The sequence below is a fragment of the Podarcis erhardii genome (genome assembly GCF_964252035.2).
Source record: "Podarcis erhardii genome assembly, chromosome: 2".
Lineage (NCBI taxonomy): Eukaryota > Metazoa > Chordata > Lepidosauria > Squamata > Lacertidae > Podarcis > Podarcis erhardii.
The window spans coordinates 51,316,762-51,341,235 of record NC_138498.1 but is presented as its reverse complement, the minus strand read 5'-3'; the positions used below and the strand labels follow the sequence as shown (position 1 = coordinate 51,341,235).

The 24,474-nt window shown below is 44.1% G+C and overlaps 1 protein-coding gene across 6 annotated transcripts in view; it reads left to right on the top strand.

Moving 5' to 3' along the window:
* ARHGEF37 (Rho guanine nucleotide exchange factor 37) overlaps window positions 1-23,978 on the top strand; it is a 56,325-nt gene extending 32,347 nt beyond the window's left edge. For 4 of the 6 annotated variants that reach the window (XM_081852093.1, XM_081852092.1, XM_081852089.1 and 1 more), the window contains 12 exons: window positions 1,030-1,238; window positions 2,111-2,234; window positions 4,795-4,942; window positions 6,799-6,998; window positions 8,749-8,879; window positions 10,480-10,584; window positions 13,348-13,458; window positions 14,293-14,622; window positions 19,910-20,038; window positions 21,046-21,244; window positions 22,373-22,545; window positions 23,119-23,978. In XM_081852093.1, the coding sequence (XP_081708219.1) occupies window positions 1,038-1,238; window positions 2,111-2,234; window positions 4,795-4,942; window positions 6,799-6,998; window positions 8,749-8,879; window positions 10,480-10,584; window positions 13,348-13,458; window positions 14,293-14,622; window positions 19,910-20,038; window positions 21,046-21,244; window positions 22,373-22,545; window positions 23,119-23,352 (2,085 nt within the window). In that variant the 5' untranslated portion in view covers window positions 1,030-1,037 and the 3' untranslated portion in view covers window positions 23,353-23,978. Of the gene's footprint in view, window positions 1-1,029; window positions 1,239-2,110; window positions 2,235-4,794; window positions 4,943-6,798; window positions 6,999-8,748; window positions 8,880-10,479; window positions 10,585-13,347; window positions 13,459-14,292; window positions 14,623-19,909; window positions 20,039-21,045; window positions 21,245-22,372; window positions 22,546-23,118 lie in introns of those variants that run through there. The other 2 variants (XM_081852090.1, XM_081852094.1) reach the window with 2 other exon arrangements.
* The last annotated feature ends 496 nt before the right edge of the window (window positions 23,979-24,474 follow it).

The following is a 24,474-nucleotide window of genomic DNA, read 5'->3' as shown; positions in this document are numbered from 1 at the left end:
GAGTCTCAGCTTCAGGATCTGTCCTTCCAGTGAGAACTCAGGGCTGATTTCCTTTACAACATACAACGCAAATATAACGTATAGAAGTCCTTAGTAAAAGTCATACAACATGTGTGCTTTATGGGTAAGATGACACTTAAGCACTCCAAAAGCGTTTGGGTTGCCACTTTGTGCAACAGGATTTGGACTGCATAGTAAGGGAGTCCCTCACAGAACTTCTGGCTCCATTAACCCTCTGTCTAAATCTCCCAATTTTACAACAATATGATATTTTCCAAGATAGTGCATCTGTTTTTATTGAGAATAACATGCTGAATCCACCAATTTGTAAACTTTATTTTTTGGGTTTTCTAAAAAACCCAAGCTGCACACTCCTGTCCTGTCCTGTCCTGAAGCACGTTTCCACATGCTAGTGAATGCTAAGTGGCTTACGTGGGTGGCGCCCGAACCCAACCATCAAAATATTCTGAAAGGCTATCTCACAATTCCAGGCCAACATCAAAATTTGCTCTTTAGTAATTTTAAGTATATTATGTAGAAATATATATTATCACTTGACTCAAGGATGGAGAAGTGTCATTTGGAGCAATGCAGCACAAGCCACTTCAGGGGCATCTTAGGGGAACGTTATGTGATTCTCACCTCAGGGTACCTGTTGTGTACTCATAAATGCTGCAAGCTGATTTGAGGACAGCAGTCAGAAAGTGGAATATAAATCTACTCATTCAATAAATTAAGACACCTAGTAACTTTCAAGGCACAGACAAGATTACAATAAGCAGCTTCCTGGTTCACAACTGAAATGTGATGGCATTGCTGCCCTACAGAAGCTCTCTGCCAATGGGTGGAGCAGCTAGCCTCATGGCAGAGCACAGGCAGCAGCTTCTGCCTTAAGACATTTGCAAAATAATAAACCCAGCAGCATGTTCCCACTGACGTGTACAGTTAGAATGGGCCTGAAGATTATTAAGTGGATTATGTGCCCTCATGACCCACCTTTTCCTCTTGTGTCTCCCTCTCTCTTTATAGCTCCCAATATGGCAAATGACAGCACAGATGAACTGACAGCTGAGGAGACCCCAGAGGCTGAACCCGTATATGAAACCCTGACATTCCTGGACAAAACAGAGCAGAACCAACGGCTGGCTGTGGAGGAGCTCATCAACACAGAGACCAGTTATGTACAGAACCTTCAGCTGTGCATTTCAGATATCCGTAATCACCTCCAGAAAAAGCAGGTGAGACAGATCCTCCACACCTGGGGGTGACCCCCCCAGACGATGATGCACACCAACTTCCATCATAGCCAGGATGATGGGAGTTGTAGTCCAGCATCATCTGGAGGGCACCAGGTTGGCTATCCCTCCTCTACACATTTCCATGGGAGTGAATCATGCAGCAAAATGTTTTTAAAATCTGCAACAGGCAATCTCAAATTCAGAAAACAACGATGCATTAAGGAACTTAAGAAAGCTAAGCATTTGTTCCTAGTAGTGAAATTCAGAACTTGGGGTAGGCTAAGGCCACACTATATATTTAACAATGGATTAACAGTCAATCCCTCTTCACAAGGAACTCTGTGAATTGTAGCTTGGGGGGTGAGGGAAGGTTTCCTAACAATTTGAAGCACATTTCACAAACTACAGCTCCCAGAATTGTTTGGGGGAAGCTGTGTCTGTTTAAAGTGGTATCATAATACTTTAAATATATGGTGTGAATGTAGTCTAAGAAGCTACCATGATAGTCGGTGTGTAGGCTGCAGGGTGAGATGCTTTGGGTAACAGTATGTGGTAGCTGTCTGGGGAGATGCTGTAGTTTATAGACTAAGACAAGACCTGGCTATTTAGAGGTCTGTCTACAGGTGACCACTGGGTCCTGTTGTCAGCAAGTTTTCTCCTGGTAGGCAATGACAATTAAGCCCCATTTTTGGTACATCCATTCTGCAATGATGTGATCTCTGTTTCTGCAGTCCCAGAATGCATAGGTGTTTGATTCTAGATGTACCTTTAGAAGCAACATTCGGATTACTGTTCAAACAGTAATCATTTGCTCACTCATTGACACACAGAGAAATAACTGATGCATTCTCCTAATCTATTATGCCTTTTAGCTACCTGAGATTGACCTGGAAGGACTTTTCTCCAATATAGATGATGTCCTGCACATCTCCAGACGTTTCCTAAAAGGACTTGAAGCTGCAATGAACCAGGAGCACGAGCAGCTCTACCATATCAGTGAGTGGGAATATAACAACCAGCCATCTGAGACGGATGCTATTAAGTCAGTGATATGCTTTGTGTTACATTAACTTCTGTTTATTGCTAGCAATAATTGCTGTGATGCTGACCAGCCAGATGGATGGGATATAAAGATTATTATTATTATTATTATTATTATTATTATTATTATTTCCTCCTGTGTTTTCAGTATTGATCCTACCATCTGTAGAAGCAGAAAAGAATTACTCTGAAGGTGTTTACATGGCCAAGGAGCTAAACAAACTTTGGTAACTTGTGCTAATATTTAATTCATAACCCCAAATCATGGACAGGACAAAGGTCATAGTACGGTTTCACTGGTAATACAATTACACCAAGCCATTAAGAAAGGGGAACTATAACTGCGCTGCATAGGTTGCACAGCTGGAACAGAAAAAGAAGTGCAGGGAAATCATCAAGGTTGCAACCAATTAGCAGAACATAAAGAGGAGTCCTCAGGCAACTGCTACCTGAGCCAACCATGCATTGTTTTCTAAGCTACAGTTTTCCTGGGCTTCTAGGTCATTCTTTTGTGAAGAGAAAACAGATGCCCTTTATACATTTCCCCAGCTGAATGGGAACTGCTTGTGTGTAAGGTATTCCCACATACCTGGGTGAAAGCTGACATGGTTTCACCATATTTAAATGACTGATGGACTGCACCTTTCTCATGGAATTGGCACAATGCTGTGAAAGGGTTGCTAATTCTGGGAGTTGGGGTGGGTAGGAAAAAGGTGATGTCCTAAACATTCTCACAGTTGCACAGGAGTTGCTCACGGACAAATGACTCCTGCGTGTTTAGGGAAATGTCTAAAGGGCAGTATGGTCAGTACTACTTCTTTAGGTCATCACAACATGTTTTCATGTTAGCTCATTAATAATAATAATAATAATAATAATAATATTTATACCCCGCCCATCTGGCTGGGTTTCCTCAGTCACTCTGGGCAGCTCTTAACAGAGGACTAAAAACAGAATAAAATTAACAACTTCCCTAAACAGGGCTGCCTTCAGATGTCTTCTAAAAGTCAGTTAGTTGTTTATTTCCTTGACATCTGATGGGAGGGCGTTCTACAGGGCGGGTGCTACTACCGAGAAGGCCCTCTGCCTGGTTCCCTGTAACCTCACTTCTCACAGTGAGGGAACCGCCAGAAGGCACTCGGCACTGGACCTCAATGTCAGGGCTGAACGATGGGGGTGGAGACGCTCCTTCAGGTATACTGGGCCGAAGCCGTTTAGGGCTTTAATGGTCAGCAGCAACACTTTGAATTGTGCTCAGAAACGTACTGGGAGCCAATGTAGGTTTATATTGGACCGGTGTTTAAGGACCAGTGTTATGTGGTTTCGGTGGCTGCTCCCAGTCACCAGTCTAGCTGCCACATTCTGGATTAGTTGTAGTTTCCAGATCACCTTCAAAGGTAGCTCCATGTAGAGTGCATTGCAGTAATCCAAGCAGGAGATAACTAGAGCATGTACCACTTTGGCCAGACAGTCTGTGGGCAGGTAGGGTCTCAGCCTGTGTACCAGATGGAGCTCATAGACAGCTGCCCTGGGCACAGAACTGACCTGCACCTCCATGGACAGCTGTGATTCCATAATGATTACCAGGCTGCACACCTGGTCTTTCAGGGGCACAGTTACCCCATTCAGGACCAGGGAGTCCCCCAAACCTGCTCGCCCCCGTCTGCCCAAAACAGTACTTCTGTCTTGTCAGGATTCAACCTCAATCTGTTAGCCGCCATCCATCCTCCAACCGCCTCCAGGCACTCACACAGTACCTTCATTGCCTTCACTGGTTCTGATTTGAAAGAGAGGTAGAGCTGGGTTTCATCCACATACTGATGAACACCCAGCCCAAACCCCCTGATGATCTCTCCCAGCAACTTCATATAGATGTTAAAAAGCATGGAGGAGAGGACGGAACCCTGAAGCACCCCACAAGTGAAAGCCCAGGGGTCCGAACACTCATCCCCCAACACCACTTTCTGAACACGGCCCAGGAGGAAGGAGCGGAACCACTGTATAACATTTCCCCTTTCCATTTTTAGCAGCATATCCTGTTAAGGATTCCTTACTGGGAAAGTGATGCTGATGGAATACAAAAGAGTTCTGCCATCTAATAGTTTGTAGAACTTCCGTGAGGGAAGAGAAAGTTGTCAGCTTGGCAGGGATTAAAACTTCCCACAGTGACAAGCTGAAGACTAGGAAGAGGACCCAGGTGGTAGGGAAGCTAAAGGTAGGGAGCCCAGAGCAAAGGAGATTGAAGGCAATGGGTCAGCTTGGTAATTTAGACACTGGACTTATTGATCTTATGTTTCAATTTAACTAACTTGCCAGCTCTGGATACAGGCTTTTAGTTTTTCATAAAAAGGAGAAGGGGGCCTCTTATGTTCCATAGGTAAGGATCAAGGATTAATTGTTTAGAGGACAATTATTGCTGCTGTTACTTTGGTGGTTCTGAGGGTTTTCTTAGGCACCTGTCTTGGAGATGTGATTGGTGTGCTGCAGAATCAATATTGTACCTTTGCTATGGTAGGCACCTTATTCCAAGAGCTCAAAGAGGAGATGGAGAACGTCTATAAAATTTATTGTGGTGACTATGATCAAGCTCTTCTACTGCTGGAGATTTACAGGAATGAGCCAAGGCTGCAGAAAGAGATTGTGGATACCCTGACTGTCACAGTGTAAGTAGCTCCCTTGATAGTCAGAAACATGTGACCCAGACTTCAAATGTGAAATAGAAGTAGGCTTGTGAAGTAGGCTTGTCTACTTAAGGGGGAGCCAATGTGATGCTCTCCAGGTGTTGTGGACTACAACTCCCATCATCCCTCATTGTTAGCTATCCTGGCTGGGGCTGATGGGAGTTGTAGTCCAACAACATCTAGAGGGCCCCACATTATTTCTGGTTTACTTGCCCTCCACAATGTATAGTTACTCCTCACACTCTTCTTGCTTCTGTTGCCTGTGTCATTGTTGGTGGTTAATCCGAAGGTCCACCAATGGCAATGAGGAACTGAACCAGGAACTTCTGTTTTTCAACCTATTCAGCAGTGTGTTTCTGGATATGGCTAAAAAGATCATGGCCATGTTGTGATGCAGTGCCCACTCAGAGGCCCTGCTGCAGGCAGCTATTCCCAGGCACTGTTACTTCTTCCTTCCATCTGTTGGAGAAGAATCAATCCCAGGGTGAGTTCATTAGCTAAACAAACATGACACTGTGTGTAATGAGGCAAGGACATCAGTCAGTGGCTGGCAGCATCTGTGTCCTTCGGGTCAGTCCATCACTTCAGCTGGCTGAGACTGTTATCTGAGTGACTGAGCACGGCTGTGAGAGGCGACAGTTCTCTTTTGCAAATGAGCAAGGACAAGCTCCCCAAACCAGAGAGTGGAAATCTGCCAAGGTCTACGCAGGTCAATGGAACAAAGTGTACATTAGTTAACCTCAGCTAGTTTCTAGCCTTGAATCGGGGTGTGTGGGTGTGGGTGGGTGGGTGGAATCAGTAAGAGAATGAATAGAGAATAATGGGCAAGAGCAGAGTGCAAATATGGTCTATGTTACATCTTCCCACTGTTGTTCCATTAATTTCTTATAGTTCCCAGCATCCAGCATCCATGATGTGCCATGCATATGGGCAGCATTCAGTGTTCAAGCCCGTACTGTGGCCTCCATTGCCAAGAACTAATGACCTCTTGGCCCCCCCTCCTGCAATTCTTCACATAACAATTAACAGATTTATGGAATTCACTGCCATAAAGTGTTATGACCACCAGCATAGTTCTTCATGGAGGAGATGTTAATCAATTGATATTGCTATGGGCAGCTATGCTATCCCCATATTCAGAGGCAGTGTGCTCCTGAATACCAGTGGTTGGGGAGCAACAACAGGGGACGGCTCTTGCTTTTGTGCCCTGCTTGTGGTCTTCCTAAAAGTATCTGGTTGGGCACTGCTGAAACAAGATGCTGGAAGATGAAGCCTTGCACTGGTCACGGATGGCCTCATTCATAATGTCAGTGTAACAGCAGCAAACGAATTCTCCAGGCTCTGCTGCATGGTGTAACCAGTTAACATGGCAATGATACAATCACCATGCACCATGACAGAATAACTAGGCACCAGGCAATGGTTCCAGTTTTCTTACAGGCTTCAACAAACAAACAAAATCAAACTAGTAGGGTACAATTACTGCATGGGCGTAGCCAGGATTTATGTTAATGGGGGGGGGGCCAAGCTACCTGTGACGTGATTAGTCAATTCACGGAAGTCAGGCCTATCGCTCAGTAGGGTTGCCAGCTGTGTCACTAGAATCCGCCACAGCATCGTCCAAGTGACCTCAGCAAACATTTCAATTTCAAATATTCTGATTCTTTCTACTTTTAGTTAAGTATTTTTATTTACTTGATCCCTTGGCTACGCCCATGAGCTTCTACCATAAGTAAAAGCACTAGTACTTGTACTACTAGAGAAACCTAGGGAATCACTGGGCTAGTAAGTTCTGAAGCCTGCTTAAATTTTGCTGTCCTTCTGCATCTCTTTGACAGGCCTCACATTGGGGCTTCAGACCTGAGCTTCTTCCTGGTGATGCCAGTGCAACGGGTCACAAAATACCCACTGCTGCTGCAGAAGATATTGGAAAATACCCCAGTCAGCGACAGTGCCTATGGAGCTCTCCAAGCTGCAGCTGCTGCTATGACAGACGTCAATGCCAATATCAATGAGTACAAAAGACGCAAGGAAGTAGGTGAGGGAAATGGATGCTCTCTGGACACCATCTGCTCTACTCCAGGAGCCCTGTACTGTGTGGGTGGTTTCAGTCACTTGGGCTTGTTTATTCTCCTGAAGCCACTCTGGGCATACGTTTGATGCCTCCTTGTGGGACTCTGAGGTCTACATTGAGTGGGTTACCCCAAGGATGGCTGTGTCTCAATAATGACAAGAAAAAATGCAGACAGCATAGAAAAGAAAATATTTTTTTTTTTAAAAAAGTTTGTATTGAGCTATGTTTTACTCTGAGTAAGCCCACTGAAATTAATAAACATTGCAAACTTACTTGTTTTATTTAATTATTTAATATAATTTATAAACAGTTTGAGTGTAGAAAAAAAATCCTCACAACAGTTTTCAGAAGGAATGAAACAAATTTATCAGTAAAAGCAGTTTAAAACAGACATCTGAAACATTCAAATAATAATTAAAATCAGCAATAAGCTAAACACAGATTAAAATACATGCAAGTATTCTATATATCTTGGTAGGCTTACCTAAACAAAAAGGTTTTCAGCAGGCACCAAAAAGAGTACAGTGGATGCGCTGATGTCAAACTTAGTTGAATATCATTCAGTAACTCTAACGTCAGTTCCACCTCTGCACTGAGAGTAGATTGCTAAACCAGCCCTAAGAAAATTAATAGGCTAAGAATCAGGAACCATATACTCACAATTGGATATGGATCTGAGCCATCCAAATCCAAATCATTATTACGGTCATAGACCTCCATAAGTAAAAGCACCTCCATACATAAATAAAACATCCTAGATAGGCAATTGGCAACTGCAGAAGTAGAGCGTACATACACTCATTCTCTCAATTACAGTAGACCAGCATAAGATAAAGAAACACAATAGACAGCATGGTCTCTTGATAGCCAATTTCTTGCTCAGTGTTATGGATGCCCACGCACACACAAACACAACCATGCAAACACATGAGGAAAGCATCCTTCCATTTTGTTTTGGAGCTGTTGCCCAGTTGCACCTGAGGAGTTGGGCTGAGTATCCCCTGTGAAGCTGGGAGCACTCAGCGGCAAAGTTTGCACTGAAGCAAAAGGGGCAGAGTGTGCCCCTTAACTGTGGTCTCAGAAGATGGGCACAGTACATGCTAAAAAAACCAAAGGCAGCCATTTTCTCTCATTAAAAAAACCCACAGTAGGGCAATTCCTTTTTTAGGCCAACCAAAATTTCACAAAACAGTGTGCAAGGTTTTGAGTCCTCTGCAACTCTTCACCAGGCTAGATGGTAAACAAAGCAAAGTGGAAGGGTAACAGGGAAGGGTAACAGAAAGAGACGAGTGGTGTGTGATAATCCCAATAATTAATTAATATGCTGCTTCCTTGAAAGTGGTCAACCCAAGAAATATTTTTCTTACCAATCCTTTTTGAATGCAACAGTTGTGTTAATGTTGATGTACTAATGAAGAACTGTAACAGAGAAGCAAATAAAAATAAAATAAGAATGAAAGAATGAAAGAAAGTGGCCAACTCAGCAAATCCTTCATGGCAATCTCAGGGCCAGTTTTAATTGAAAGATAGCTGATACTTCAAAACAGAACAAGGTGCTTCTCCACCACCAAAGCCATGTCTCAGAAACTATAGTCTTCTTTTTCTATTGGGACGGTGTTCTGTATCACCAAATGCCCAGGGCATTCATTTCCACCTTATGTAATGTGCTCCTTCCCTGTTTTCCTACCTTCTAACCCATGTGACATGAGAATAGCAAATAAATATAACAAGCCTGGGTATCTGACTCTGCGGGAACGCCTGGCTCGCCTCAACCCCCATTCCATTGCCAAGAAGACCACGCGACTGAGCCGCCTCTTTATGCAGGAGGCTGGAATTGTGCCTAAGGTGAGTGCTCTGTGCTTGTCTTGTCTCCACTATCTCACTGAAATGGTGGGCTGGCAGCATCCTAGAGTGGCAAGGGAGGGTGAATTCAGGACACACACACAAACCAAGACTGGCTGTTGGAAAAGCATTCTTCTATGCCACCCATAGTTTCTATTTCATCAGACTGAACTCACTGACTTGGTGTCTTCAGGCTGCTTCATAGATAGCAATAAGCTATCACATTTTAGCCTCTCTGAGCTCATGCAATTGGTTTTGGGATCATGACATCAACATTGAGGAGATCACATAACAGTGCCCACTTGTGACCTGGCCAGGAGTGTTTCTTTCATAGTTAACGGCAACACCAGTAAATTGTGCAGTGTGGTAAGAATGCAAAGCATTTTCCTGTCCTCATCGCACTCCTGCTGAGGTATCAAGCTCAGGATGGTTCCTGTTTTACAGAAGTTTAAGCCCTTTGACCCTGCTTAAGAGCAGCCGATCAGTCATTAACCACAATGGGAAGCTGGGCTGGCAATCTGAAACGAAGTCATGGTTCTTTCCATCAGCAGAAAAATTAGCAGTGTCAGGGCATTGCAACCTGGTTTATGTGGTTTCTGAAGTGTGAGAATGAACTGAAAAAATCCGGGGCGGGGGGGGGGGGGAATCCAGGAATTGCAAGGAATCCTCTTGGCCTTTTTATTTCATTTTTTATCTGTATAGTTTTAAATTTAATCTCCTCTCTCCATGTCCTAGTAGTCATAGGCGCATAAGAAGCTACTGTATACCGAGTCAGACCACTGGCTGGGTTAAGTCAGTATTGTCTACACTGGCTGGCAGCAGCTCTCCAGTTTTTCAGACAAGGGTCTCTCCCAGGCCTGCCTGGAGATGCCAGGGACTGAACCAGGGACCTGCATGCAAAGCAGATGCTTTGCCACTGAGCTACGACCCTCCATAGTTCTTATTTTTTAATCTTAATTTTTTATTATCATAATTTGAAAATAAAATGAAACCATCCCTTTCAATATCCCAACTCTGCTGTTTATGCAGCAGGTATATAACAGGAAAATGTTATCAGGCACCAGGGCACTTCAGAGGTACAGAAGAAGAATTCACATAGCAAGTCTTGTATTAGGTATTTAGTTTCCTGCTGATCTAAGGTGTGCATATATCAGGAATAATGTTTAATTTCCTGGAAGACTCCAAGGGCGACAGGTGCTTGTTTTGTGTAAATAATAATAATTCATTAATATTTTGTTCAACACTGCATGAGAGGTGCAACAGAACTTCCTCTCCTGTCCTTGTGCACCCCCAAAATCTGCTCCATGGCACCCCCAGCCCTCTTGAGCAGATTTTGGGGATGGGGCTGCAGAGGAGAGGAGAAGGAAGTTCCACTGAACAAGTAGAAGTCTGTCACATGAACAGAACGGCACTATTGGATTCAACCCATTATCTGCAATATAAATGTAAAGGAATGATGCACATGCACAGGCATCACTATGTACTGTTGCTACCATGCCAACACATTTAGCGTCTCATCTTCTCCCCTAGCATTCTGTAACTTGAGGCTAACCCTTTGCTGTCCATTGGGGCTATAATATAATTTCCTCTCTCTGGTCTTTAGACAAAGGACAAAGAGTTTGACACACTGGAAGAAAAGTTCCAAGATTTGTCATCAGCTGTAGCCGATCTGAAGGAGAATGTGGCCTCTTTCCTGAGCAACACGGAGGTATTAATATTCATTTATCTCATGTTGAAGCTATCTCATGGGATAAGTACACAGAGTACTCAGCAGGGATTTCTTAGAGTTCCCCTGACAACCCGTCATTGTCTCTGACAAAGTTTCAGTAGCTGGTCAGAAAGTACTTGGAGAATCATGACTGAGGTCTGCCCATTTGTATCAGAGTTAAAACTTTTAGTTTGCATGTAAGTGCCTGGGCCCATTAGTTCTGATTTCCGCAAGCCACAGAGAAACATCACTAATCCAAATTCAATTTGGGGAAATGAGTCTGCATGAGGGATCTAGCAGGAATATTTTTATGCTCTTAAAATGGCTGCAGATGCACATCTTTACATTGGAGAACATTTTCAGATGTGAGTCTGACACAAACACCTGGCTACACCTTTGGGGTCTTCCTTGCCATCTGTGCATTTCAGGTTCATATCTGTGGATGGGATGTTCATCCACAATTCCTCAGGTATATTAACAGGTAATTGAAAGGAAAGGAGTAAGTATGAATAAATGCTCTTCTGGGAGGCAAGCTGTAATCTTCCAGCAGGAATTGAGATAGTTTCCACCAGTAAAGATTTTGAAAGCAGATAGGGAACCAAACCTTAGGAAACACATCAATCTTTCTTCCGCTGAGCCTGAGAGATGGGCTGTGTCACAGTTTAACCTTTCATTGTGGTATTATTGCTTTATGCCCAGTCTGCTCTGGTGTTTTGCTAGAAGGAAATGAATCAGAAAGAGTGTCCTCAAAGCTAACAGTGCTTGGCACATGCTGCAATCTCCTGCTCTTGAGATTCAGCATGTCGAACATACTCAGGCTCCATGCTCTGGGGGAGATCCTGTTGGAGGTGTGAATAAACTCCTAGGATTATATGAACCAAGGGTGGAAACGACCTGACCTCCAAATGCATTGTTTGGCAGCCTGACAGCAGCTTTTAAATTGCTCTGCTTTTCTCTTCCTCATACATCTGCAAGTATTAGTCCTTGGCCACAAACAAAGAGCCCAGACTTCACCCTCAAGCACAGTCTCAACATTACGGAGTTCAGAATGCACTTCTTGAAAGAGGATAGACAGAGGGCTTAAACACACTTCCACTTGTCCCATGCCTGGAAAGCATGGGTCCAAACATTTTTTCCCTTGCCCCATTCCTTTCCCAGGGAGAATCCGCTCTTTAGCTCTAATTGGGAGCAAATAGCAATCCACAGAAAGCCCAAATTGCCATTTGCTCCAATTGAGCTCTAAAGAGCAGTTTTCCCCAGGGGAAAGTTGCAGGACAAGAGGAAGTGTGGATGAGCCCAGAGTGACCAGAAAATCCTCCCACTTTTTTTATTCTCATAACTGATTCTGATGCTTTCTTTCACAAGACTCTGTTTTCCTTAGGATGGATACATCCCCACACCAGATCTATCCCATAGGGGTACTTTGGAGCACACATTGCCATCTTAAAGTGCAGCTAGGCCACTCATTTTTCAGTTTGGATCCACTGGGATAGCAGGGCCCAATTGCCTACTGAAACCCTTTTGAATGTAGTGAGCAGCATTTGGGTGGTGAATCTTTGCTGCAATCACACACAGAGAGATGCTTGTAGGTGAGAAAATGATAATGTTATTTGTTTTAGGAAATACATAACATGGATGGGAAAGTTTCAAGTTCTGACCTAACTAATTAGCCTAGGAGGACAGGGCAGTCATGTCTGCTCCGTTGTTCTCTTAGAGGAAAGCAGGAAGATGACCCTCTTATCTTGAGGTCGAAGAAAAGAGTGTGAGGAGGAGGAGGAAGTTGTAAACAGGATGCAACATATCAGTCTAAGAAACAAGGGGATAGAGAAGAAGTAAGTTGACAGGTTAAAGGTACAGGGATAGTCTGGGAATATTTATGCTCCTCACTCTTCTTTGTGTTAACCCATGCAAATCCCTCTTCTTCAAATGCATCAAAATGCAATATTCCATTAAAAATGAAAGGGTAGATACAGAATAGATGTGGATTGTGGTTAACGTGGTGTGTACACCACTTCCCAAAGCAGAAGTGGGAGCTCACTGGATGGAGAGGAAACAGGAGTGTGCCCATCTAAAAACACACTTGCCACTGAGAATTGCTGTGAACGGCTCCATACAATAGGCTGCTTCACTCATTCTTTGAGCAGGTTATGTTTCTGAAGTAGGAGCTGGCTGAAATCAGAAAAATTAAAAATATGTTGACTTTGCTGTTAGTTACACAAAGTGGTGATCTGTGATCACAATTCGCTGCTTTGCAGATTCTATGGTTTTGGGACTCTGCAATAGATTGTGGAAGTTTTTATTGGTATACAATCAGCCTCACAGTAAGAAGTTATGAGACTTCAGAGCACCATCTAAAAATAGATTTGTTGGTACTAATGGCCCCATTCAGTCACATATTTCACTGATACTCTAAGCAGGTTATGTAACCAGAACAGAAAGGAGAAGAATGTTTGGACTTGAAGATGAAAGACCACCCAGTGCATTTTGAGGAAAGTTTCACCACAGATCTTCCTTTACTGGATCAATGTCATAACTCACGGTTCCTCTCTCATAGCATTGTTAGCTACCCAGTGTTTCAGAAAACCAGGATACAGATGGGTCAATTAATTGAAAATTAATTCCCTACTCTGGGACCGTAGGGAGCAGCTTTCTACCAGGTCAGAATACTGGTTCATCTAGTTCAGTATTGGCGACACTGCCTAGCAGCAAAAACATATCTTAATCACTTCTTCATGTAATCAGGCTCTTTTCTTTGTCTCTTAGGCGTTCCTCAGCTATAAACCGCATGAAAACGAACTAGGAACAGAAGTAGGGACTATCCAACAATATTGCCAGCTTGCAGGAAAACTCCACAGCACTGTCTTTGCTGAGTTTGTAAGTAACGTCTTGGTTCTTTCTAGTTACAGCCTGGTTGTGGTGTAGGGAGGAAGAATGTAGCAGATCTACCTTTCTCCATCCTGGCTGCTTCAGAGCTTTTCCATTTCCTGGTAGCATATTTCAGTGTTTCCCAACCTTGGGCCTCCAGCTGTTTTTGGACTACAATTCCCATCATCCCTTGCCACTGGTCTTGCTAGTCAGGGATGATGGGAGTTGTAGTTCAAAAACAGCTGCAGGCACAAGGTTGGGAAACACTGGCATATTTGATGGCTGCTTATCTCTGAATCATCCAGAACACATGTTCTACTGCTCTACAACATCTGCCTTGATTCTACAAACACTGAAAGTTTGGCTGTTTACACACTCCTGCTTACTATAAATCCAGTGCATCCCCACTGCTAGTTTAGGAAGCAGTGTGCACACAGCATTCACCACAAACCCATCTCTCTTCTATATCTACCCTGTTACTTCTTATGAAATACTGCATTCCGCCCTCCAACTTCAATTTGAATTTTGGCGGGGGGGAGACCTGACTGTATACATAGCCTTTGACTGTATTCTGACCCATGTTGCTCATTGTTGTAAAATGATGCCGCAAATCTTTGTTAGGAACTGGGTTCCTTTGGGCTTGGGCTGTTCATGTTGCATAACAGGTGAGAAGGTGGAGTCTGGTGATGGGACCCAGAACATGTTCCTTGACCTTCTGGAGCAAGAATTCCTCAGCACTTCCCTAGTGGAACCCCAAAGGGCCCCAGTCCCCGATGCCTCCCATCTGCTGAGCCAGGGGAGGCCAAGATTTCAGAACTGTATTTGATTTTCCTTGCTTTGCAGAGGAGACGACTGGAGAACCTGGTGTACCTTCCGCTGGTCAACTTGTCAGAGACTCTGAAAGGGCCTCAAAAACTGATCAAGAAGCGCTTGGACAAGCAGCTGGACTATGAGGAATTTGAGGAGAAGAGGAACGAGACAGGCAGTGTGACATATGAAGAGGAGGCTGCCATGAATACCTATCTCGCCATAAATTCACTGCTTGTGTCTGAGCTCCCAATGTTCAACCAGGTGGCCCAGCAGTGGTTGGGGCATATTCTGCGTACTTTTGTGGCCCTTCTGAGGGATCTGGCCAAGCAAGTTCTCCAAGAGGCAGAACGGGAGGCTACCCAGGTAAAAAATTGGAAGGGAGGATGAGGATGTGGGGTTATGGTGTTTGTGCCTAGAGACATCACTGTATTGCCTCCCAGGCTTAGGGACATACATGCACTGGCAGATGGAGTGGGAAAGGGTGCTTAGTGAAACTATCATCTCAGTTAAAGATGGTTCCCAGGCTCTACCTCTTGGTCATATGCATGGGTGGCCAAGAAAGGGACCCCCGGGTTTGGACTGTGACATTTGCTACGTTACCAGCGAAGCTGTTGGGGAAAGACTAAAAGCCGCTTCCCCTCTCCTCAAACAGTTCAATAGAGAGAGGAAATAGGTTTAACTGTGGCTAACAGGTGCCCACTGCCCTCTCTCTTCCTTCCTCCCTGCTTCTGATAACAATGAGCATTAAGCTAGCATCTATTAGCATATTTATTAACGAGATCTTCCATTTATATCCATGAAGCTGTATGCCTTTTCTTTGGAGAGCTGATTCTGTTCCTCCTGCCCAGCCAGAGACATGTGCTTCAGCAGTGTTAGAATCCTGCCCAAGCAGTGAGTCACCTGACTAAGACAGGCTTGTTCTCAATCTCTCGGAGACTCGCCAAATTTTAAAAGACTCAGAGTTTCAGATCCTTATATGATCCTTTCCCACACCACCAGCCTTTCAACGCCCTTTCCTGCTATGCCAGGATCTGTGCTTGCTGCTTCTGTTTTTCACCCAGATCTGGTAAGCTGCCCCACTGCCTGCTCCACAAGCAACAGTTGAACATATTTTAGTTAATTGTTTCTAATTTAGTCATGCCTATTAATTTCAATGGGTCTTCTCTGAGTAAAATTAAGTAGTATACCACCCAGTGAGCAAGACTCAGCTAATGAGCCTGTCAGCGGATGCTCTCTGCAAGGAGATGTGCAACAGGGTTGCCCTGTCTCTCTGCCCTGCAAACGTAGCTCAGGGCAGGTTGGGAGAACACCTGGAACAGGACAAGAGAGGAGGGATCCTTCCATGTGGCAAGCCAAAAGCCTTGCCCCGAAGGAACTATCAGCTTAGAGCGAGGTTGAATTCCTCCAAATATGACATCATTGCCTTGCCACTGTGTGCTTGAGGCAATGCACTATAATGTAAACCAGCAATAAAACTAACTAGTCTGTGCCCTTTTTTCACATGTTAAACTTACAAAACCACGAAAACCAACTTGCGAAGGTGCTTTTGCAGACAGCTGAAAACATGCAGTGTGGATGCTTGCTTGGGAGAGGTTCTTCCATAACATGGGCCCCACCATTGAGAAAGCCCTGCTGGATGCACTAGAAGAACGTACTACCTTAATAAATCAAAATACAGAAGAATAGCTCTTTTGGATCACACTGAAACTCTCATTTATTCCCCAGAAGGAAACTGCACAAGCAGGTTCCCCAATTTGTACCCAAGCAACTGGCATTCTGAGGTATATTGCTTCTGAACATGGAGGTTCTGTATAGCCTTTGCAAGAAATAGCCACGGATAGCCCTAATCTCTAGAAATCTGACTAATCTTCTTTTAAAGCCATTTAAATCAGGAGTCTTTACTATTTCTGGGGGCAGGAGTGTATCATACATTAATGATGCATTGTGAGAAGAGGTGCTTTCTTCACTGAGTGATACAGCACTCTTGGATTCTTCTGGGACAGGGAGAAATTATATATATATCTCCATCTCCGCACCATACATCGTTTTATAAATTGACTTACAGAGAGCAGGACTTGCCTTGCAGTCCCAATGGCTATAGGAGATTACTTCCTTCTCACAACCTCATCCCTTCCACACACAAAAGGATGCAATTCATCTCTGTCCCTCTTCCAGTGACTGTAAACAAAGAAGGAGCAAGGAAAATGCAAAGTAAGCACTGGCAGAGACATATTCTGCACACAACAGGATCGACTTAGCTTGCAAACAGGATGGATCTTTTGCATGCTTTCAGAAACCTTTGTACATAAAATCTGCTACAAATCTCATCATTATCTTATGTTATTATCCTATTTTTTAATATAAAAAGTACCTTTCTCTGCTTTCCATAATTCACCCCCACCCCCCACCCCAAAATTTCCAATTAATTATATATATATATATTTTAATAAATTTTTTATTAAAAAATTTTTCCATAAAAAACTCCAATCATATCAATTTGCACATCACATATTTTAGCTTATTGGACCTCCCTCAACTTCTCTGACAATCATTCGTAGTTCAAATCCTATCTTCACATTCCTTAATTTTAATATTGCCATTAAATACTATATTTCTGTCCTTATTTGCTTTCTAGCAATATTCCTTGTATTTTCACAAAGCTTCTTTAAAGCACACTAGCGTTGTACAGTCCTCACATACAGTTTTCAAATACTCCGTAAATTTTCCCCAGTCCTCAAAAAACCTGTGATCCTTTTGGAATCTGATTTTCCCAGTTAATTTATCCAGTTCTGCATAGTCTGTTAATTTTGTCCTCCATTCTTCCAAAGTCGGTACTTCTTCTTGTTTCCATTTTTGGGCCAACAATGTTCTTGCTGCGGTGATTGCATACTGAAAAAGTTTACAGTCTCTCCTATTTATGTCCATTCTTGTTATTCCCAGCAGAAAGGTTTCTGGTTTCTTAACAAAGCTATATTTTAGCATTTTCTTTAGTTCATTATATATCATCTCCCAGAACCCCCTTACTTTCTTACAATCCCACCACATATGCATGAATGTACCTTCTTTCTCCTTACATCTCCAACATTTGTTACTACCGTATTTTTCGCTCTATAACACGCACCTGACCATAACACGCACATCGTTTTTAGAGGAGGAAAACAAGGGAAAAAACATTCTGAATGAAACAGTGGATGTATCATTTTTGTGCTTCATGCTGTGGCCACAGACATGTGATCTGATGGTGAATTTGGGCTGACCCAATGCAAAAATCCTGAGAATCCCTGTGCATCCATGGTTTGTAACCACGTTTTTGCACCATTGCAGCCCCAGGCAACAGTGGGTGCGTGATTTTTGGGGGGCAGGCTGTAGCCATGGACATGCTATGTGCTCTGATGGTGAATTTGGGCTGACCCAATGCAAAGATCCTGAGGATCCATGTGGATCCATGGTTTGTAACCACGTTTTTGCACCATTGCAGCCCCAGGCAACAGTGGGTATGTGATTTGGGGGGGGGCAGGCTGTAGCCATGGACATGCTATGTGATCTGATGGTGAATTTGGGGTGACCCAATGCCAAAATCCTGAGAATTCCTGTGGATCCATGCTTTTTAACCACATTTTTGCACCATTGCAGCCCCAGGCAACAGTGGGTGCGTGATTTTGGGGGGGCAGGCTGTAGCCATGGACATGCTATGTGATCTGATGGTGAATTTGGGGTGACCCAATGCAAGGATCCTGAGAATCCCTGGGGATCCATGCTTTTTAACCACATTTTTGCACCATTGCAGCCCCAGGCAACAGTGGGTGCGTGATTTTGGGGGGGCAGGCTGTAGCCATGGACATGCTATGTGATCTGATGGTGAATTTGGGGTGACCCAATGCAAAGATCCTGAGAATCCCTGTGGATCCATGCTTTGTAACCACATTTTTGCACCATTGCAGCCCCAGGCAACAGTGGGTGCGTGATTTTTTTGGTGCAGGCTGTAGCCATGGACATGCTATGTGATCTGATGGTGAATTTGGGGTGACCCAATGCAAGGATCCTGAGAATCCCTGTGGATCCATGCTTTTAAACCACATTTTTGCACCACTGCAGCCCCAAGCAACAGTGGGTGCCTGATTTTTTTGGTGCAGGCTGTAGCCATGGACATGCTATGTGATCTGATGGTGAATTTGGGGTGACCCAATGCAAAGATCCTGAGGATCCCTGTGGATCCATGCTTTGTAACCACATTTTAAGTGGGGAGCGAAGGAAAAACAAAGAAGGGACATTAGAGGGGTGTGCAGAGAAGCAGCTGGCTAAGAATGCAGGAGAGGGATTTAACGGGAGGGAGGAAAGAAAGGCAAAAGTTTCCCCCCACCCAAGCCAGCCATCTCTCTCTCTCTCTCTCTCTCTCTCCCCTCCCTCCCTCCCCCTCTCTCGCCCTCCCCCCCTCTCTCCCTCCCCCTCCCCCCTCTCTCTCCCTTCCCCCCTCTCTCTCCCTCTCCCCCAGCAGCACCGGAGCTTGCCTGGAGGGGAGGGGCTTTCCCTGCTCTTTGTTCCGTTTCAGCAAACACAGCAACGAAACAGAGGAGGGTGGGCAGTAAGACCCTGAGGCAGAATGCAGGAAAGCAGCCGCTTCCTCTTTTCAGGTTTCGCTTCTCCGTGCAGCGTGCAGCGCCGCGATTTGATTTTTGCATGATTTTTCGGCTCCAGGGACCACACATTCGCTCTATAACACGCACAGACATTTCCCCTTCCTTTTTAGAAGAAAAAATCTGCGTGTTATAGAAGGAAAAATACGGTAATTTTGTACATTTTTGCTAATTTTACTGGTGTCATATACCACCTATATACCATCTTCATAACATTTTCTTTCAATGTGACACATGCTGTAAACTTCAGGTTTTCATTCCATATTCTTTGCCAATCATCCATTTCTATGTTATATCCTAAATCTTTGGCCCATTGAATCATGACCTCATCCATTGTATGCCATTCCAACAGAATTTTATACATTTTGGAAATTATCTTACAATCATTATTGACAATTTCTGTTTGAAATTTTGAGTCTTTTTCTTTGTACCCTTTTTCTTTCACATCCTTTTTAAACATTTCACTTATTTGATAGTAGTGCAACCAATCATAAACATGTTCCTTTACTTGTTCGTATGGTTTTAATCTCCACTTCCCCCCTTCCTTCACCACCAAATCTCCATAGGTAATCCAGTCACTTCTCATATTATTTTTTTTGACACCTATAACCTCTAATGGGGATAACCAATGTGGGACCCCTATTTCTAATATATTTTTGTATCTGTCCCAAACTTCCAATAACGATCTCCGGAAGATATGATTTTCAAATGATTTATAACCCTTTTTCTTTTCTTTCCAAAGGTGTGCGTGCCATCCAAATCTGTTATCAAATCCTTCCAAATCCAGGAGCTTTGTATTTTTAAGTTTAATCCATTCTTTTAACCAGCAAAGACATGATGCTTCATAATATAACTTCAAATCTGGCAGGGCAAAGCCTCCTCTTTCTTTTGCATCTGTTAATAATTTATATTTGATTCTCGGCTTTTTGCCCTGCCAGACATATCTTGAGATCGGCTTTTTGCCCTGCCAGACATATCTCGAAATCTCCAATTAATTATAAGGTTCTTCTTTACAGCTGCCACACAGACACCTCCCTGCACCTGATTTTGGGAAGATGGTGAAGGACTCTTTAAGCCAGGCTGAAGCTCAGCTCTACTCCTACTGCAAGAAATTTGAGACTGTTATGCCAAGCTCTGTTGCAGAGGTAGGAGACTGATGAAGGTTAGAGGGTGTTCCTGCAACCTTTCTTCCCCCGCCTCTCCCACAACTCCCCAGACACAATGGCTGATTGATACATTAATATGTGGCATGGGCATAGAGGGGGGAAGTTACTCATATCAGTGGTGGTGTTGCTGCTATCCACCAGGTCCCCATGACACTTGCATAAGGCTATTCTTCACTATATATGTCCTTGTTTCAGGCAGTAACTGGATTCCCACCCCACCCCACCTAATAAAATATTGGAATTTCAGTACTCAGGAACCACAATAATCCCAAGGCAAAATACCAAAACAAAAATGAAACAGAACCAACTCTTGGACAGGATCAGGCAGGCAGCAAAAGGCAGCAGGTTTCAGAATATCTTTACAGGGAAACAAACTGTCTGTTTGAACATTATAGTTTCTCACTCTTGCACACTAAAATGTATTGTGGGCTGTCTCTCAGGCAAGGTGTTTGTATCCCCTGCATTCTGTGATTAACTACTGTGCATTTATTTTTATTTAAGTAAATGTTTATAAAGGCCTTAGCACTAGCATTCCACAGCCACCCCCAGCCCAGAGGATCTCTGTGGAAGGAGTGCAGCTGTGAGTACAGAAGCAAATGCAAATAATTTCCTTCCCCTTTTCCCATCAGAGTTTTTATTCACAGCTAAATTCTGCAACAGTATAGCTCATCTTTAACCCACAAAACGTCTGCTTCCTCAGTGCTTCCCGGCTGCAATTTTAACTCTTATTTTCTTAAAAATAAAATAAATCTACCCCATAGGAAGCATATATCCTGTTAGGTTATCTGCAAAAACCCACTGTTCAATGCAGTAAAATGTAAAGAATTGGTTCAATTTGCAGGATTTGTTTCATCATCTTCTAAGATATTTTGGTTCAGATGTGGCTGCACCCTACTTATGATGACTCATCCTCCAGTGCACTAACGTGGTCGCACAGTTGACTGCAGAAAGATGTTTCTGACCCACTTCTCCCTGTGTCTTTTCAGCAGCCTCTTAGCCCTGCAGAGGAGAGGAAAGTCCATTTGCTCATGAGCAAACATGGCCCAGAAAAGCTATATCAAGTGACAAGCAACACCAGCGGCAGCAAAAACATGGACTTGGTATTGCAGAGGGGGCAGATTGTGGCTCTCTTGCATGACAGGGATACCAAGGGCAACACTAACCGATGGCTGGTGGATAGTGGAGGTACGGTAAGGGTTGCAACTACACACCTAAACCTTTTATTTGCTACCAAGGACCTCACCAGGTCAGTACTTATGACACAGATCTCCCTGCCTTAGGGTGTGACAATTGCATCTGTCATGATGAACTCCTGCACTTCTAAATGGACCGCTACACTGCTGTTCATGGTCATGGGATGCCTAGGCGCAGGGGTGCAGCTCATATAAAGTAAGGGAGCCCAGTGACCCATTGAACATACTGGAGGGGGAAAAGTCTTCAGGCACATGTGGGGTAGCTGGACTGAAGCATGCTTGATGCTCCCAGAAGGCTCCGTGTGTATTGTCTAGTGCACACATTACTGCAGAAAAAGAAAGAACAGCAAGTACATGGCCAACCCTGTCTCAGCAGCCACCCTGCTGCAATTGCCTGGGCCAGAACAACAACAAAAAAGATAACTAGCTGAAAAGTGGCAGGCCAGCTGCTAGTAGCAAGCCCATTAAGCTCAGGGGAATGGAGAGGATGGGTGGTGGCTGGCCTGCAAACTGCCTGCTTCTTGTTTGAGCCTCACTGAGAACAGGGTCAGAGAATATCTACACCTTTTCCTTTCTTCCCAAACCCTCCTTTCCCTTTTTGCTTTGTGTCTTTTTCTGAATACTGCTCCTCTCTCCACCCCTTCCTCCTTCCTCTTCCTGCACTGGTTTTCCTACCACTCTATTAATCTTTCTTTGTACTTTCCAAATTACTCCTTCCACCACTTATCCCCCCCCCCCCACACACATTGCTTCCAAATCCTCCCTTTCTCACATCTTGTTCCAAGTTCCACCTTTCTCTGTCTTTGACTTCCTTTATATAATTTGTTCCCGAGGTCAACATCCTGCACTTGTTTCTTATTCCTCCCCACCACTGTTCTTCTTTCCTTCCACTAGTACAAACCACACATCCTTTCTCTCTCCCACACAAGAGCAGTGCCTTTCTGCCTGCCTTTTCCCTCCCCACCCATTACAAATCTTTCCAATAATGCCAAACCCTTTCATTATCTTCACTGTATTTATAGTCCACCCATCAATCCAAATTATCAAAAAGAAAACTGCTGTACCCGATGAGAGGACCCTGCTGCTCAGCTTGACCATAATGGTTTTATGTGCCCTACAGGACCAAGAGGTTATGTATCACCTGGGAAACTCCAGCCATATCATCTAGTCCAAAACCCAAAACCCAGAATGCAGGTGTCAGTCCCAGGTGGTGGTGGTGAACAGATGCATCACCCTTACAACTTGCCCCAAGCTCCCAGCCCAGCACTTCATTTCAGGACACAGGCTTTACATGTGAGTAGAAAATTTCAGCAATGAATCTTCTTTTAATTCTTTTCGTTCATTTCTTCCCAGCATATTGTGGCATAGATACATGTGTACATGGCTGGGCAGTGGCGGATGGAAGGAATTTTGCAGTACTGTTGGGTAGATCTGTATTTCAGATATGCAAACTTGTGCAACCATCCCAATATAATGTGGGTATTATGTTTAAAAGATGATCTCGGCTGGTGTGACAGAAACCTGGAATAGCATAGCCTTAGAAGAACCCAGCTACATGGTTTGTGGCCAAGGCATTTTGCTGCCTGAGGCAGAGCAACCAGTGGTGAACCTTGTGTGGGGTCCAAGTCAGCGCTGCTGCCCAACAACATCCAGAAAGCACCAGGCCAAGGAAGGCTGACCTGGCTACTGCTGTGCCATAAACTTCAATATGCCTGCCTACCTCTCCATGATATTCTTACAGCTGAGACATGCACCCCAGAGGGGTAACCTAGTTTACCTCTGTGGCTGGGCAGCCCTTGTTTCTCCTTTCTCCTTTGTGTGGCATATGTATGCAGTGTTATCATTCAATCTCTGTGCTTTCCTCAGGTAGTTGCTGGTTATCCATTCGCAGCCAGGAGCAGTCATGAGGTCAGCTTGCAAGCAGGTGAGCCAGTGACTGTGTTGGAACCTCATGACAAGAAGGGATGCACAGAGTGGAGCCTGGTGGAAGTGAATGGCCAGAAGGGCTACGTGCCTTCCAGCTACTTGGTGACGGTGCCTATCCCAGAACCACCTGGATGGGGCTCACCTGCTTGGCCATATCCAGCACCGCAGACATAGCCATAAGGAGGTGCTCAATTTCAGAAGTTAGCTGTGCTGTCACACACCTGCCCTTTCCATTTCCTCCACAAGACTTTTCATATTATGCAGTGAACAAAGAGGCAGGCCAAGGGACCAGCAGTTCTGTGGATTGACATGAGTGTCAATATGTCCTGCACATACTGAAAAGGTGTGATTGGATATGGATGTGTGGCTGCTCATAGTGGCCTGATTTTTTGAAATTGGCATTTTCTTAACCTAACACTACTGATAAGATTCTTCCACAAGTATTTTGAGGGAATGTTCTCATACAGATGTAGCCTTAGGCTCATCACTGGCTTTACTTGATAAAGGGGTGTTCACATGTGTCAAGTAAATTACAGGGACAACAGACTGATGTATTCATTCCAGGATAACCATCTCAATTGGCATCAGCAGGCCACCTAAACAAAGAGATCATGTGTCACAGGGCAAGTGAGCGCCTTTTTTGCTTTTGTTGAAGTGATGTTCTCCCTTTGACACAACGTTAGTGGGGAAACAGCCAAAGAAACTGGCTCAGTGTTTTCCACTGATGTGCATGGTCTGCCAGCTCCGAAGATGCTAAGCCCAGTCCTGATCTCTGATAATAAATCAGCTTTAATAAACTAGGCAAAGGTGCTGCAATATATGTTTGCTGGAGAGAGAATCATAATGTATTTAATATGTAGCCATCCTCTGATAGGCAAGGAGAAATATCTAGAGCAAAGTCAGATAACAAAGTCACAAGCGAGAAAGCATGTATGCTCTAGATAACTTTTATCTTTGGGTGTGGAGTAGTTGTCTACCTCTAGGAGAGAATACAAAGTATTATGGGGTTGGGGGAGGAAGTCAGATGCCAGACCCTAAGGTCTGATTCGCACAAAACATTATGAATATGAGCTCTTTAATTCTTTTTAATTTGCTTTCCTTCAGAAAGAGAAGTGAAGGCGAAAAGAAACATGAACTGAGGTCCTTCTCCAGGCTTATGAGCAACATAACGCAAGGAGCAGATGCAGATTGCTGCATGGGGCAGAGCTGCCAGACTAGATTCCTGGGCAGGTGGGTCTGTTTCTTACTGAGGGAGAGAGAGAGCTGGCAGGGAGGTCAGTGTGGTGCAAACACACA